The following is a 15,442-nucleotide window of genomic DNA, read 5'->3' on the forward strand; positions in this document are numbered from 1 at the left end:
ACCTGACACAGTGTTTACTTAATGGCACACGCCTCGCGAAAACTGTTATTGTAAGATTCCGGTATAATGCACTGTATCAACAATAGAGTTTTTAAGAGTGAAGAATGATGATCTAAATTATCTGTTAACAATATTCAATCTTTTATGAAATATATTTCAGCCGGTATACATATGAATAGTTCAATATTAAACCGGGTTCGTAATTCAATTTTACCGATAAACGATAGATTAGTTGAATTGAAAGTATTAGTTACCGGTATGTAAATCATTTTGAACTAGATAAAAATATGTAAATACTTGTACTTTATACATAATTTTAAAATACATAAACAATACAATATGTCTAGTATTTGTGAACAATAATCATTTGTGGGGTAGTCCATGATAATCGTCCGAGTTGTTTAAAAAACACTACATTTCGCTGCCCAGAAAAATACCAATCTTCTTAGGAAGCGCCTATAAGTCGGACATAGAGTTTTAGACCAAAAATTGACTCCCAAAAATCCGACTTATAGGCGAGTATATATGGTAATGACCACACAACCCCACATCATCCATTCTGTCTAATGACCACACAACCCCACACCATCCATTCTGTCTAATGACCACACAACCCCACATCATCCATTCTGTCTAATGACCACACAACCCCACATCATCCATTCTGTCTAATGACCACACAACCCCACATCATCCATTCTGTCTAATGACCACACAACCCCACATCATCCATTCTGTCTAATGACCACACAACCCCACATCATCCATTCTGTCTAATGACCACACAACCCCACATCATCCATTCTGTCTAATGACTTACCACACAACCCCACATCCTCTGTACTAATGCTGGAGATCTGTCGAGAAAGACTGCTTGCTGTTATTTCCTTCAGTCTACAAAGGAAATGCATTCAAATGACACACATCTGAAATTTATGCAAAGCGTCATATACCTGTCATACTAATGGAATCCTTCATTAGTGCGAGTGCAGGATTAAAAATAATACCAATAAGACAAGTTTAACAATATTCCTACCGTAAGTAGTACACAGAATGGGAATCATCCAGCTCTTTGATGACGAACATGTTCTTCCTGTTGTTCACAGAAAACTTGTTCAGCACAGTTCTCAAAGCTTGAACACCTACCATGAACAGAAAATATGCATAAATGTAAGCATTCAGTTTATCATGTTTTGGTAGAAAATACACTCACACTCATATAAGTGACTTTGATGTATTTCTTAGTCACTGCACATCTGATAGATACCCCTGCTGACATTGGATCTGCCTGGTCCAGTTTTAAGTCGAGGATGCACTATGAATCTGTAGGTCATCACACTCTCACACTCGAAATGTCCTGGCAGGTACTTGTTTTCTGCTGCAAGATACTGCTGTCCTGGGTAGGTCTCATCCTCATCTTCAGAATGAGAAGACGGGGGCTTCCCTGGTATAGTATCCACATTCCATGATACGTCCTCATCCGCTTCCGCCACCAGCAAATTTTTACACATGCGAGTTTCGTACAGGTCACTCAGAAGCAGGAGCTACACAAAACAAAGTGATCAATGTTAACCTGTCTGCTACTTTGGGGGATATAAAGAAAACACAAGACGTTCATGGGCCACCATGCCCACCTTCAGATTTTCCTTCTTTTTTTTTAAAATTGTAAACATTCACAATTGGACTTTGCATTCTTCACAGACATGGGGGGGGGGGGGGGGGGGGGGGGGGGGGGGGGGGAGGAGAGATCCATTTTTACTTTAGAAACTGTATTGTTATACTTTACTGACTAATTTAAAATTGATTTCAGCTCATTAAAAATCTAAAGTAGACTCACTAGAGAAATAAAAGACAATGGGGTTATGTTAATTAGTCTAAGCCTTAAAAAAATACCAAATAATGGACACTGAGTTTGGGCTGTTCACCTGATTGACTTGTACATGATTATTCAGACCCTGAATATTTGGGCTGTTCCCGTATGACTATATACATGGTTATAAAAGACTTTCCATGTTTTCCCATGTTTCGACTTGTTCACCTGATTGACTTTGCGACAGAGTGACTCGATATTCCTCTTGACCCCTGACAACAGCTTTCTCTGCTCCAGAAGTTCCTCACTCTCACCAGCTGATCCAGTCTCCCTACAAAATCAGCATACTCTCATTAATGCATTAAACAGTCAAAAAATACAGGTACTTTAAAATCACCTTTGTTGAAGGAAACAAAGCCACCAAATTATATGTATCATGTGTTAAAGATAAAATCAAGACACAAAACAAAATTCTCATTATTCTAAAATATGGAACAGCATTTTGTTGATGCTAGAGTCAAATTTATTTTACTCTAACCTTGAGTGATAGTACATATCTACACTGTCCTCTTTGACCTGCAGGATCAGCCAGAATTTTGGGGTGGGGTGTTGTAGTCCACTGACATCACTGAAGGCTGTAGTCCCATCATCACTGTCACTAGTCCCTCCATCATAACCTGGGAAAAACAGGACAAACTATACAACATAGGCACATAGCATATTCCACTGGGGTGTACAATTCATATGACTATCAAGAGACAAAATAAAGTGGAAATCATTACCGCAGATATAAAACTTACAGTAAATAGAGTAAAAATCATAATGTGTAAGAAATGTTGAATTTCAAATGCAGCTTGCAAATGTAATGTGGAGATGATATATGATCTACCCTCTTCTGTATAGCTGCCTCTTGAGGAAATCCATGATGGTGTCTGTGGAAGTGTGGAATTCTTGCTTCGAGGAGTTCCATGTCCAGATGGAGCAGATGAATGCCTGAGTCTGCCTAGAGATGGAAGATGTGGTGTCCCTCCAAAAGGTTTCAATGGCAACACAGGCAGGACAGAGGCTGCAGAATCCTGTCTGTTGAATGTTTCTGCTGTCTGCTCATTCTGAAACCCAGCAAAACTGGAAGACTTCTTAAGAACAGTGTCTAGGATTTCATCACTATTGCTACCACTGTTTTGGTTTATAAGTACAGAAGACTGCAATGGTGCAACACTTGACTGCTGTCCCTCCGTGTTACTAGATGGCCCTGAAGCACTCTCAGATGTTGTGTCATCAGTATTGCTGTCTTTTCTTGCACTGAAACAAAAGGTCTGACTTGTAGAGGATTCTTTCGAGTTCCTTCTGGAATCACTGAGTTTTGGATCACTGGACAGAAAGTTACTGTCCGTAGTTTCCTTCTGTAGAGTAAATCCACCAGAAGAACTTTGCTTTTCAAAACTGACTCGATCACATCGAATAGCAGGTGATGGGTACTCATCACTTCCACTGATGTCAGACGAAAACTGTCTAAGATGACCCGAATTCCTAAAAGTTTCTGGTGAACAAAATCTTGGTGAAACATAGGTTCTTAGGACTCCTGCCTCCTTTGATAAAAAGCTGTCCTCTGTTTGATCGGCGAGACTGTCCAGAGAAGCGCTTTGAGTGGCGGGTGTACCCTCCTTACTGAGTTCCACCAAGGCATTTTTCAGGGCTTTCACATCAGGCTGATGCCCAAGACAATGACTCTTTAACCTCACAGCAAAGTAAAAGTCTTCCTCTTTGATCAGTCGGAAGCCATGCAGATGCAATCTCTCAAATTCCTAAACAGGAGTAGACATATTAATTAATATCATATTAGGTGAGCTAACTATAACTGTCCTAGTGGGACTAATACCCCCCACAGGGCACATTGGATGGTGCAAAATAGTGAATTTGTGCTCATTGAAGAATAAACACATCCTTTTGACATGAAGATTGGTGAGAGCAATTAATGTAAATGTAAGACTATATATTCTGCAATAAAGTGTTACTCAGAATATTAAAGATATGCTTAATATAATTTCCGAATAATATTACATAACTACTATTCAGCATACATGAGCCAGAAAATGACACATCTTTTATTAACAAAATCATCCACAGACAGATTGGCAGACAGACAAATGGACTGATGATTCCATTATATACTCCCCTAAACTAATGTAGTAGTCTCTGTGAAAGAACAGATCAATACAAAATCTAGAAGAAAATGACTAAAAATCTGTTCATTGGTTTTTAAAATATACTCTCAAAACTGACAACACCCCCTCAAAATGGAAAAAAAATATCCATAACTTCTTTGAATATTAAAATATCTCAATCAAAATAGCAGGTGCACAGCTTCATTATTCATGTAAGATATACATAAAGTTTTAATGAAATCTGTTCATTGGTGTTAAAGATATCCTCTGGATAAATGATGTCTACAGACAAACTGACAGACGGACAAGGTGAATCCAGTATACCCCCCACACTTCGTTTGCGAGGGGTATAATAACAATTGCTTGGATTAGATACAGTGACATATGACAGTCTCTTAATTCAGGGAATCACTATGGCAGTATGCACTGTCTATTGCTGTGCAAGTGAATCTTCATTTAAAACTAAATGTTTTTATACTTGTACCTCTCTGAATTTGGCCAAACTGTGATCCGAGCCATACACAAAATGTAATGGGACACTCTCAAATGAGCAGGTAGGTTTTCCTTTGCATGCTGAATTCCTTATGTGTTCTGTGACATATTGCAAAGCATCGCGCCTGATCGGAATCATGTGCTGGAGAGACGATGCAACCTCATCCTTCAGCAACCATTCAAGCTGAAAGATGGACAACAGTCATTTATTGTGTGAATTTACCATCAGAAGACACCGAGGACTATTTAGTTAAATCATTCATTAGAATCATTATTTTAGCATAAATCATATTCGTAGTAAAAGAAATACCTGTAACATGAGGACAAATTCAGTAATTTTAGAAAATATTGCACGAGACTGCGATAATTACACACCTCCTCCTTGCACTTAGTGACAGCATTGTGCTGTTGTACAGGTAAATTTGCTATAGGATCTCCTCCAGTCTGGTGACTAAGAAATGAAGATAAGAGAAATAAAAAACAAAGGAACTGCCAAGTGGAACATCCCGTACAACATGGCATTACTCAATGAGTGTCTATACTCAAACATAAACTTAAAATAATGGCCTTGACCCAGTGCAAGAAACTTACCATAAAATCAGCTAGACATGCAGGATTGACTACTAAATTTGATTGTTTATGACTATATTATTTTATACACTATGTTAACATCAGAAATAAGAATTGTAAACACATTTATTTGCTGGTGAAATACCGTATATCAGGTTTATTCAGCGTATATTTAATTTCCGCTTTGTTCGTGACAATATCTGAATCGCGGAAATAAATCCGCATAAATTTTATTCAAAGTTTTGTTTTTGTAATAGAGTTATATAGCATACAGGTAAAAGTACAGTGAAAGTTCTGTGTCCAGTGGGATTTGTTTCCCCCTATATCCGACAAGTGCCAGGTAACAGGTATGTAAGCCTCGGTGTTTATTCAATAAAGGACAAGCTAATTAAATGGGTCATGTTCTTTGCTTCAATCAATGTATAATTATACCTGAGCTACTCATAAATGTAATGGTACATGGTTTAAGTCTGTTTTAAACTGAAAATAATTATTAATAAATATTTTGTATTAGTACCATTATAGCTAACGAACAGTGATTTATGTTACTATACCGCCAAATTGTACATATACAATATGTTTGAATGTAAACAAAAGTGGAAAATTATTTTTGAAAACTGGTTTGCAGCACAGGTGTGTGATCAGCTGAGCACATCTTCTGAAATTGACAAGGTGAAGTTTGTTTTATCTCTCACCCAGATGAAGCCACTTGGAGCGAAATGATTACATGCAAACAAAACCCAAAATCAACAGAGATGGATTCAGAGAAGCAGGAATATCATCTATATTGAGATTTGATTATAATTGAGACAGTAACTCAGAAATCCTGTAAATCATTTCATTGACTGAATTTTTGCATCAAAAATTAGGAGTTATACGTGCAAATGCTGGCTTTTTTTCCCAATTCCTTCATAACTTTAAATAATCGTGAATTATATTTTCGCTATTAATTTGAAATAGTGAAAATTTGATTCGCGTAAATCTAATATACTGTTTTAGGTTCTGATTTGCGGAAAAACATGATATACGATACTTTGGCAGATTTTGATCTTGAAAGATATTTTCAATATAGGATTCCTTTGAAAAAGAACAGCCGTCTTCATCTTTTTTTTTTTTTAGAATTGGTTTGAACATCAAGAATTGAATATATACAACATTCACTTTACATTCTCAAAGAGAATAGTACTTGTAAATAACACCAATACTGGAAACAGTACTAATACGCCCACCACAAACTTATGTAATGACCCGTTCCCACATAGACGCCACTTCTACTCCAATCAAAGCTCGTCCGAAAATGTGGCAAATTGCAAGAGAAAAGTGGTGAAGTCTTCAGAAATACAGTATGATCAGGGTACGATCTTCATGATCAAGAAGCTCTACACTCTCGCCATGCTTATTTTGAACATGTTCAGGATCATGGCAAACAAGAAGCGGGATAAAGTTGTCTCAAGAGTGGGGTAGAAATGCTATAATTGTATATGCATCATGGAAGCATCGTGGTGAGATCTTTATGGTCATAATAATAGCACAGAACAGTTGGGTCATTTTAGTTACGCTTCTCCCACTATGATCCCTCTATGCTCATGACGTACTACAAGCCTGATATGAATGGCAAAAGAGTACCGACATCATCGTACAATTTTTCTAGGTCTATGTTCATCGTAATATGATCTTGTATGTTGTAGCAGCAATGCAGTATAAATGCAGTAAAAGCTGCTCTGCATTGTTCTTTAGTGAAAGCGTGTCAGGAGCGCGTTCAATTTAGAAGCATTGTAGTATGATTATAATGAAGACCTTAATTTGCCAAATTGCTTGATTTCAACTCCAGTACGGTCTCAATTCAATATTTTTTTTCAAATCACAGCCTGATCAGCATGATCTTATAATAGTCCACTCATTCTAGCCAAAAATATAGCGTAACCTCAAACTAATTGCAACAGAAATGTTTTTGCTTTCAAACGGTGAGTCAAGGGATGCTCTAGCATGTATAAAAAACCGAGAGCACAAAACAAAGGGGAAACGTGTATTTTGGGGGCAAAATCGTACATTTTGATAAAAAATCACCGAAAACCGGGATTTATCATTTATTTTCACACATGAAAGAAATAATAGAAACATAATTGCTATAATCATCGGGAACGGTGTTAACATTCACAAACTACTTTATTCATACCAAAATTTCAAATGAATGATTATTTATGAGGCGTAAAGCCTTATTTTGGAAGAAAAATCTATGAAAATGAGAAGAGTTAATATGAAACTCGTAAACATTGATTCTGGCACAAAATGAGATACTATTTATATGATACAGTTAAAGAAGTGATAATTAATTCATAAAGATTAATGAACAGTTTGAGATTTTAAAATCATGAGTGTATCAGGGGCGGATTTAAGGGGGCGCAGCCCCCCCCCCCCCCCCCATAAATTTTCAAAATTAAGGTAAATCATGGTCTTTTGTTTAAAAAGTGTAAACGATAAAAGAAGCAATAATTTCTTCCACTCTCGGAGAAATAAAGGACAAAATGTTTTGATTTATTTAATTACTTTTATTGGAAGAACTTGCATCCACCCAAAAAAATCCCTTTAAAATTTGCGTCATTTTATTAATTTCACTTTTATCCTAAAATGACAGAAAATAGTAAAAATAACTACCTAGGAGACATATTTGAAGCCCTATAAAATCTGTAAAATCCATGCAGGAGTTCAAGGCGGCCCCCAGACGCCCTGTCTCATAAACTTGCCCCCCCCCCCTCCCCGCCTAACCGCAATTACTGGATCCGCCCCTGTGTATGATCCTGTAATCGTATTTGCTCTGTTCATTTGTTTGTCAGTCCGCAAAATGTTTAACTTTGGCCATAACATTTGAATGGTAAAGGACAATATTTTCATATTTAATATATGTGTATTCTTTGTGACAAAACCTTTAGATGGTACCAAACATTTTGACATTGTGACCTTGATGATTGACCTACTTTTCGTGACCTTGGAAAAAAACATGCTTAGGGTGTTGGGATTTGCTTATGAGTTAGAAAATTCACACTTCATGTTTAGTGACAAATTGAATCGGGTGCATACAAATTAGCCGGGACGAGGGTATTGTTTTTGACCATTCCTCATTTCTTTCTCTACAAATATCTACAAGTTTCTTTGAGAAATCTACAGTTCGGATAGAAAAGCCATTAACGCCACGTTTCCTATCAGAAAATTTGCCCAAAATATACAGTTCTTGTCGAAGTAAAAAGTAGGTGTTGTTGAGCAAAGACCGCGACTTGATCATGCATGATTAAGACTTGTAGATTTAGACCTTTTTAAAAAAAATTATTGTGTTGGAATTAGTGTAGTCACGGAGACATTTTTGATGCACTCTTTTGCCACGCATTGTTACAGCAAGTCAGTAATTATAATGACATACATCATATCTTCAAAAACACCAAATCCATCGGATCTATATGTCACTGTGATAAAGAAATAATAGCAATACAAAGACAATAATTACGCATAGTGTTTTCTGTAAATCAAAGAATGTTTGTAAATATAAGAGGAATGTATAAACTGGGTGGTTTGCCGAGGAAAATTTCTTAATAAAAAATAATACAATCTAAGTTGACATACACAATGTGGGGTACAAGTAGTAAAAAATCTGTTCTGAGATTTAAGTATGCAGTACAAGGTAGTAAAACGTGAATCTCATCTTCTACACAATCTATTAAAAGTGATTGATTGTATATTGTTTAATGTCCCTCTCGAGAATTTTTCACTCATATGGAGACGTCACCATTGCCGGTGAAGGGCTGCAAAATTTAGGCCTATATACTCGGCGCTTATGGCCTTTGAGCGGGGAGGGATCTTTATCGTCCCACGCGTTCTATGACACGGAGTCTCGATTTTTCGGTCTCATTCCCCCATGGGAACACAATCTAAAGAACACAGAGTACATATTTATGTCCTCTACTTTTTCTCCTTTGTATCACCCCATTTCTATTTTAATTGGAAGTAAACCACATCTTCATAGATCTTTATAAAGATCTTAGATATTTTGAAATGCTCGTGGAAAATTAATTTTCGGTTATAAAATTTGTTTTAATATCTTTATATAAACATAACTTAATTAATAGTTGATTTACTTTTACATGTACTAGCCACTACTTCTTATAGCTATGAAGCAACTTGTTCTGAAATCACCAGTGTCACACAATAGTAACCTATTAGGCCACACCAAATTAAAAACTTGGTCGCCGGACCCGCGCGCACGTAATTTACAGCTTTTCAAATAATAATATTAAAAAAAATATCCCGCATCCGGAAATAAATTGTCCGTTTTCCGCACATTTTCGACTCTTACTTTTGGTTTTATTTTTTAAGTCACGTTTGCGCTTGAAATTAAGGGCTTTAAAACCGTACGTGTCCACATCTAAACTACATTGAATGTATCATAAATTTACCGCGTGGTTGTCAAATTGACTGCATTGCGAGAATATTACAGATTCTTACAAGAATGCCTGTGCTCGTGATAAGAATAAGTGACCAGGATGGGGCGGATATACTTTCAAACACCGCCACGAATTTTACAGGGGGTACATTCTCCGAATTGTTCGAGAAATGTGTTCATTCCAAAAACATCACTTTATCTACGGATTCGATCGTGGAGATACGACTACGAGAAGACAGACAAGCCCAGTTCATGCTCGCAGACAATGCTGATATGGATGTTTCAGAAATAGCTGCTACACTCGGGTGTAAGTTTGTGCAATTTATTATTACTCGGACACTTGCTTTAACTAGTTCCAATTCATGTCATGAACATAACCCTGCACCTGGGGATGAACATAGACCAAGTGCCCAAGTACGCGATGATCCTGCCAGTGTAAATGATCGAATCAACCGGGAGATATTCAAGACCCAGAAGGTCCGGGACGTAATTGTCTGTGGAGAGTGTTCCAAGCCAAGATGTGTTTACAGTGATAAAAAGCTAACCCGTGAACAAGTAAGGTGTTTGAAGTATTTATTCTATGTTGCTATTAGTGTTTTAGCTCACCTGAACCGAAGGTTCAAGTGAGCTTTTCTGATCGCCTGTTGTCCGTCGTCTGTCTGTCTGTCCGTTAACTTTTCACATTTTCGACTTCTTCTCAAGAACCACTGGGCCATATTCAACCAAACTTGGTACACATCATCCTTGGGTGAAGGGGCTTCAAGTTTGTTCAAATGAAGAACCAGGCCCCCTTCAAAGGGGAGATAATCACGAAAATACAAAAATAGGGTGGTGTCATTTAAAAATCTTCTTCTCAAGAACCACTGGGCCAGGAAAGCTGAAATTTATATGGAAGCTTCCTGATATAGAGGAGATTCAAGTTTGTTCAAATCACGACCCCCGTGGGTACAATGGGGCCACAATAGGGGATCAAAGTTTTACATGTGATTATATAGCAGAAATCTTTAAAAATCTTCTTCTCCAGAACCACTGGGCCAGGAAAGCTGAGATTTATATGGAAGCTTCCTGATATAGCAGAAATTCAAGTTTGTACAAATCATGACCCAAGGGGTATGGTGGGGCCACAATAGGGGATCAAAGTTTTACATTTGAATATATATTAAAAATCTTCTCAAAACCAAAAGACAACATTTACCTTAGAGCTTCCTGATATAGAGTGTGAGGCCCAAGGTCACTCAGGTGAGCGATGTGGCCCATGGGCCTCTTGTTTTATGTTGAGATGGCAAACTGTAGTACATGCAGTCTTAAACTTGTTATACCCCCCCCCCCCCAAGCAGTTTTTTAAATGATCCTGTTGTCTGTCCATCCATCCCCACCTCCTATCTGCTACCCCTCTCCACTCAACAGAATTCTATGAAACTTTCAGGGATCTACTGTTACATATACAATTATGAACCTCCTAATTTAATTTATTTTATACCTACAGGGGAGGGAGGGTATCATAGTCACTAAGTGAGCTTTGCTCACAGTATTTCTAGTTTTATACAGGAGAAAGTGGCCTAAGTTTTAAGAACTTATGCCCAATTGTTTTTGTCTTTGACATATTGACCAAAAATATGTTCAATACAGTCTTTGAATTGATAAGAGTGTATTGTGAGTTTATTGATTTTTATATGGATGATTATTGTAGGAGGAGCTGCTGCTGCGTTTGAAAGAGGAACATCTGTACACATGTGGCGACTCATTAGTTCCAGAAGATGTAGAAGATCCAGGCATGGTTGTTCGAGAGGCAGTGAACTGTTTGACTGAAGTGGAGACAAGTTACTTCTCTACATCGTTGAAACATTACTTACCACCAGTGTGTGTTCACTGTGGAAAAGTTGACAATCTGTTGGATGACACAGACCCTTATATATCTGCTCTTTATGAGAAATATTCTGTTGTGCGACCTTTGTGTGAATATTGTAAAAACACTGGTAAAGATGCCAGAACTTGGGGGAAAAAGTTTCTCCCCAAGAAGTGTAAAAGATAGACAATAAACTTGTGTTTCAGGATGATGCATTTAAACTTTGGGGCAAAAGTGACTTTTTTGCAATAAAATGTTATCGCTCGCCTCTATTTATTTTACATCGCTCGTAACTTTTCATATTCCAACTTTTTAATTTTAAAATTATCAAATCGCTCGCTCGCCCCAATTTTTTTTCCTTCTAAAATCCGAAGACCAAGAAATTAAATTGGTGTGGCCTTATATATTTTCTTTAGAATTTAAAGATTCAGATAATGACTTCATTTGTGATGTTCAGTTAGACTTATTATATTGATTCACACATGTTTAGTAATGTTGTCCATTGATAGTAGACGATTCTAGTATCGTATAGTTTATACCGTGTCAGTGGTAAGGAATCTTCCATCCGAATTCACCATACATGTAGTGCAGGTAAAGGAATGAATATGTGATAATGACGAAGTTCGCGATTCTGAACCATCTCAATGTTGTGGTAGTTTCGGAGACCCCATACTACACTACAATAGTTCAAAACGAGCTACACAAATTAAGAAAAGTTTTTCGAAAGTTGAAATTCCGAGGTCTTTGTAAAAACGAATTTTCGAGACAATGGAGTCATTTCTGACGGCACTCATCCTGATCACACTGATGCTCCCTTTTTCTCTTAGTTGCACAATATATTGACTATCACCAAGAGATGTATTGCAAATTCAAGTGTTCTATCACTACCTGAAAATTAAAAAGTCGATGCAATTCACTTGTGAGGGACAAATGTCCAATGCTTGAAAAACATTTGATTTTACTAAATCAGCTGGAAATTATGCTCATGTATGTACAATTAGAAGCTAAGTTCAAGGCCGCTCGTGTCATGGCCGCATCAAACCTAAGATGCGATTACTCTTTCACCAAACGCTCGACATTTCGAAGTGAAAATCAAGGGTTTTTCGAATATGACCTTAAAAACGGAGATCCCGTGTCGTGACAGAAGTTGGCACGTTAAAGAATCATTACAAGTGGTATTTCACCTACAACTACAAACAAACAAACAACCAAACATTACATAAACGTTTGAAGAAATATTAATTGATAAGAGATACGTTTTTGTTGTTCTTGTGCAAAAACTGCTTTCCATACTTTTTTGTTTGTTGTTAGTGAAGGCTTACATATTGATATGATATTTTTGTTTTGGAGAGAAGTTAGACTCCAATATTTTATATTTTTCAAATTGTATATCTTTGATTATATGATCACTTGGTTTTAGACGTTTTGGAACTGATGTCTGTAAGAATCAGACATAATATGGATAGTAGATCTATACATAGAATATCGTATAACATTGAACTTCATTAATTAGCTTTTATACAAAGTCAATTTTTTTCTTATGAAAATGTAATTAGGGGTAAAAAATTAGCACATGCCTGAAACAAACTAGCATTTTAGAGGATAAAATTGACTTACCAATATATATGCAGTGTTACAAAGAGCATCTACATAACTTCAATTATCTCCCTTGTAAACTCTTCAGCGTTTATGGAAGCCATACCGTAACAAAGTTTATGCTATGAAAATGTGCTAATTCAAATTAGCAAATCGACGACTTTCCCCTCTCTCGATTTTTTATATGATCATTATAAGCATATTCCACTACAAGTTTCGCAAAAACCATTTCTGTTGCAATTAGTTTGAGGTAAAACAGTAGAATGACTGGACTATAAGGTCATAGCCCTGTGTGTTGGGTGTTTTTCTTAAGCCATGTGTTTCACAACTTTACTTGGGTAGTACATGTATCAGCCATCATCAGGCTGTGATATACTTTCTTTTGCATTGTATGAATAAAAGGTCCTAGCATTGTATGAATAAAAGGTCCTAGCATTGTATGAATAAAAGGTCCTAGCTTCAAAAATCTGACAGGAAGCAAATAGACCAAGAGCTCTGGGTGTAAAATATTTCCCCAACATTGAAAAGTTTAACAACCTGTAATTTTTTCAAACATCAAAGAAAATTAGAAAATTGTTGGGAATCCAAATCCTTGCATCATGCACATCTTGAAATTGTTTACAATGGTCTTAGCTTGAAAAGTGTGAGGGGAATGAAAAGGACAAATCATATACTCTCTATATAATATTTCCTCAAAACGAACTAAATTTAACTATCTGTAATCTTCTCAAAAATTGAGTAAAATCAAAATTCTTGCCATATGCACATCTTAAATATTCATACAAACAAAATCATGAAATTTTCTATGTAATATTCTTCAAAGCTGACTAGTTTAACAACCTGTAATTTTCTAAAAGAAATTGAAGAAAATAAAAATCCTTGCCATATGTACATCTTCAATACCCATACAAAAACTCTGTAAAATAAGGTCTTCACTTGAAAACCCAAACTGTTGGAGGAGTTAGAGATGGACAAAACATAATATGATATTCAATTTGAAATAAATTAACTCCAGCAAGAGAGGTCAAACTATATCAAAATTGCAACATGATCTACAGTGGCCCCCAAAAAAGGTACACAGCAAGCTTCAGCTTGACATGTGACAGAGAAATGAAAACAGAAACAGAACAGACATAAGGACGTATGTACAGACATCTTTGTACCATAACACATCTCATCTAAAGACAGGCATATAAATTAAAAATTAATAAAACCATTTTAAACAAAATATATCACAATAAATTTTACCTCCTATACCCTTAAGAACCATTTTAAAAACAAATAGCACAGTTCTCACAAGATGATTCAGGCATGTTTTTATAAAGTACGATTTCAGGACTGTAGAAAACTATATGGTTTGTGGTTGGAAAGGAATGATATGTTTCATTCAGGGTCTGTATTTAAATTGACTTTTACCAGTAAACTACCAGGTACAACAAAATACCAACCCTGGATGAATTGAGCTTGCCACATCTGTGTTCTCACATTCAGAAACCCTTGGAGACTGCTCACTCCCTACAGAGCTGTTGGAAGACATGCGGAAATAAGGCGTTCTCTTCATCTCGAAGAAATCTGACTCGGCTGGATAAGTCAGACAATTAATATCCAGTGATATTCTAAGGTCGCCCAGGTTTACTTCCATGGCAGAGATTTCTTTTGTGACACACAATTCCTCTAAAATTCCAAAAAGAAGTTCTTTTAAGAGTCGGAGATGCTAACTGAACTTGAAAAATTTCAGTCAATCAAAAGCCATAATTGCAATACACTTCTATGGGCCCACTAGAGAACATTTGTAACATGTATGTGGATGTAGCAATTTGGAATAAAATCAATTTTTTTCAGCCGATCAAATGTCGAGCCATATTTATAAAACTTCTGTGTAACCACTAGAGGAACACTTATATCAAATATGGTAAACTTGAGGCTTTTAAAAATAAAACATGCTTTGTCTTATAGTCAATCATATCATCAAATGGACATAGATATAAGCAATCTTTACATGTTGTGTTCATTCATGTAAATAAAGGCAATATATAAGTGTGGAATGATTAGAATCCTTACAATCAAATTTTTTTATATGAATTTTTCTCTTTCTGAATTTAAATTTGGTTTAGATCAGAAGCTTTACCTATACAGGGAACAAGTTTTCTGATGGAGACATTCTCGCTCTGAATTCCACTTTTCACAGTGCAGGTAAAATGTAAAAACAGAGGAACAGAGTCATCTTCATTTTCATTCAAAAGTAGTTCCTCACAGAAATCATACTCTGAATTATCCAAAGACAAAGTTTCATTGGAGTCCAGTTGGGATGCAATAGAGGCCAAATCTGGATTGTTTTTCTGATCGGAGTCCTGCTCTGGTTCTTGGAATCCAATGCTATCATCCAGCAATTCTTCTGTAGTTATTGCTTCTGCAAAGAACTAGTTTATATATTGACAGAGAACATCATGAGGGATTTGCAACAATTACATATTAAAAAAAATGCAAACTTACAGAAGTACGTGTGCAAATCCAAAATCGATGACTTAGGG

At 36.4% G+C, this 15,442-nt stretch overlaps 2 protein-coding genes across 2 annotated transcripts in view; one reads left to right on the plus strand and one right to left on the minus strand.

The window, feature by feature from the left end:
- Window positions 1–15,442, minus strand: part of LOC125669762 (KICSTOR complex protein SZT2-like) — a 99,919-nt gene that overhangs the window by 32,506 nt on the left and 51,971 nt on the right. The window contains exons 27-36 of the mRNA XM_048904505.2: window positions 15,040–15,321; window positions 14,360–14,585; window positions 4,843–4,918; window positions 4,460–4,651; window positions 2,700–3,615; window positions 2,349–2,487; window positions 2,039–2,141; window positions 1,268–1,544; window positions 1,037–1,142; window positions 821–894 (exon numbers count right to left, since the gene is read on the minus strand). Coding sequence (XP_048760462.2) covers window positions 821–894; window positions 1,037–1,142; window positions 1,268–1,544; window positions 2,039–2,141; window positions 2,349–2,487; window positions 2,700–3,615; window positions 4,460–4,651; window positions 4,843–4,918; window positions 14,360–14,585; window positions 15,040–15,321 — 2,391 coding nt within the window. The remainder of the gene's footprint in view (window positions 1–820; window positions 895–1,036; window positions 1,143–1,267; window positions 1,545–2,038; window positions 2,142–2,348; window positions 2,488–2,699; window positions 3,616–4,459; window positions 4,652–4,842; window positions 4,919–14,359; window positions 14,586–15,039; window positions 15,322–15,442) is intronic.
- Window positions 9,250–11,717, plus strand: LOC125650953 (uncharacterized). The gene is made up of 2 exons (XM_048879533.2): window positions 9,250–10,024; window positions 11,160–11,717. The coding sequence occupies exons 1-2, from the start codon at window positions 9,536–9,538 to the stop codon at window positions 11,499–11,501; spliced, it is 831 nt and encodes a 276-aa protein (XP_048735490.2). The 5' UTR covers window positions 9,250–9,535; the 3' UTR covers window positions 11,502–11,717.

Source organism: Ostrea edulis, chromosome 4, assembly GCF_947568905.1.
Source record: "Ostrea edulis chromosome 4, xbOstEdul1.1, whole genome shotgun sequence".
Lineage (NCBI taxonomy): Eukaryota > Metazoa > Mollusca > Bivalvia > Ostreida > Ostreidae > Ostrea > Ostrea edulis.

Bases quoted from the DNA above. Each gene is read 5' to 3' on its own strand.
- LOC125650953 (XM_048879533.2), top strand. From the start codon at position 9,536: ATGCCTGTGCTCGTGATAAGAATAAGTGACCAGGATGGGGCGGATATA. The intron at 10,025-11,159 runs GTAAGGTGTTTG...TGATTATTGTAG, and splicing joins AAAAGCTAACCCGTGAACAA to GAGGAGCTGCTGCTGCGTTT.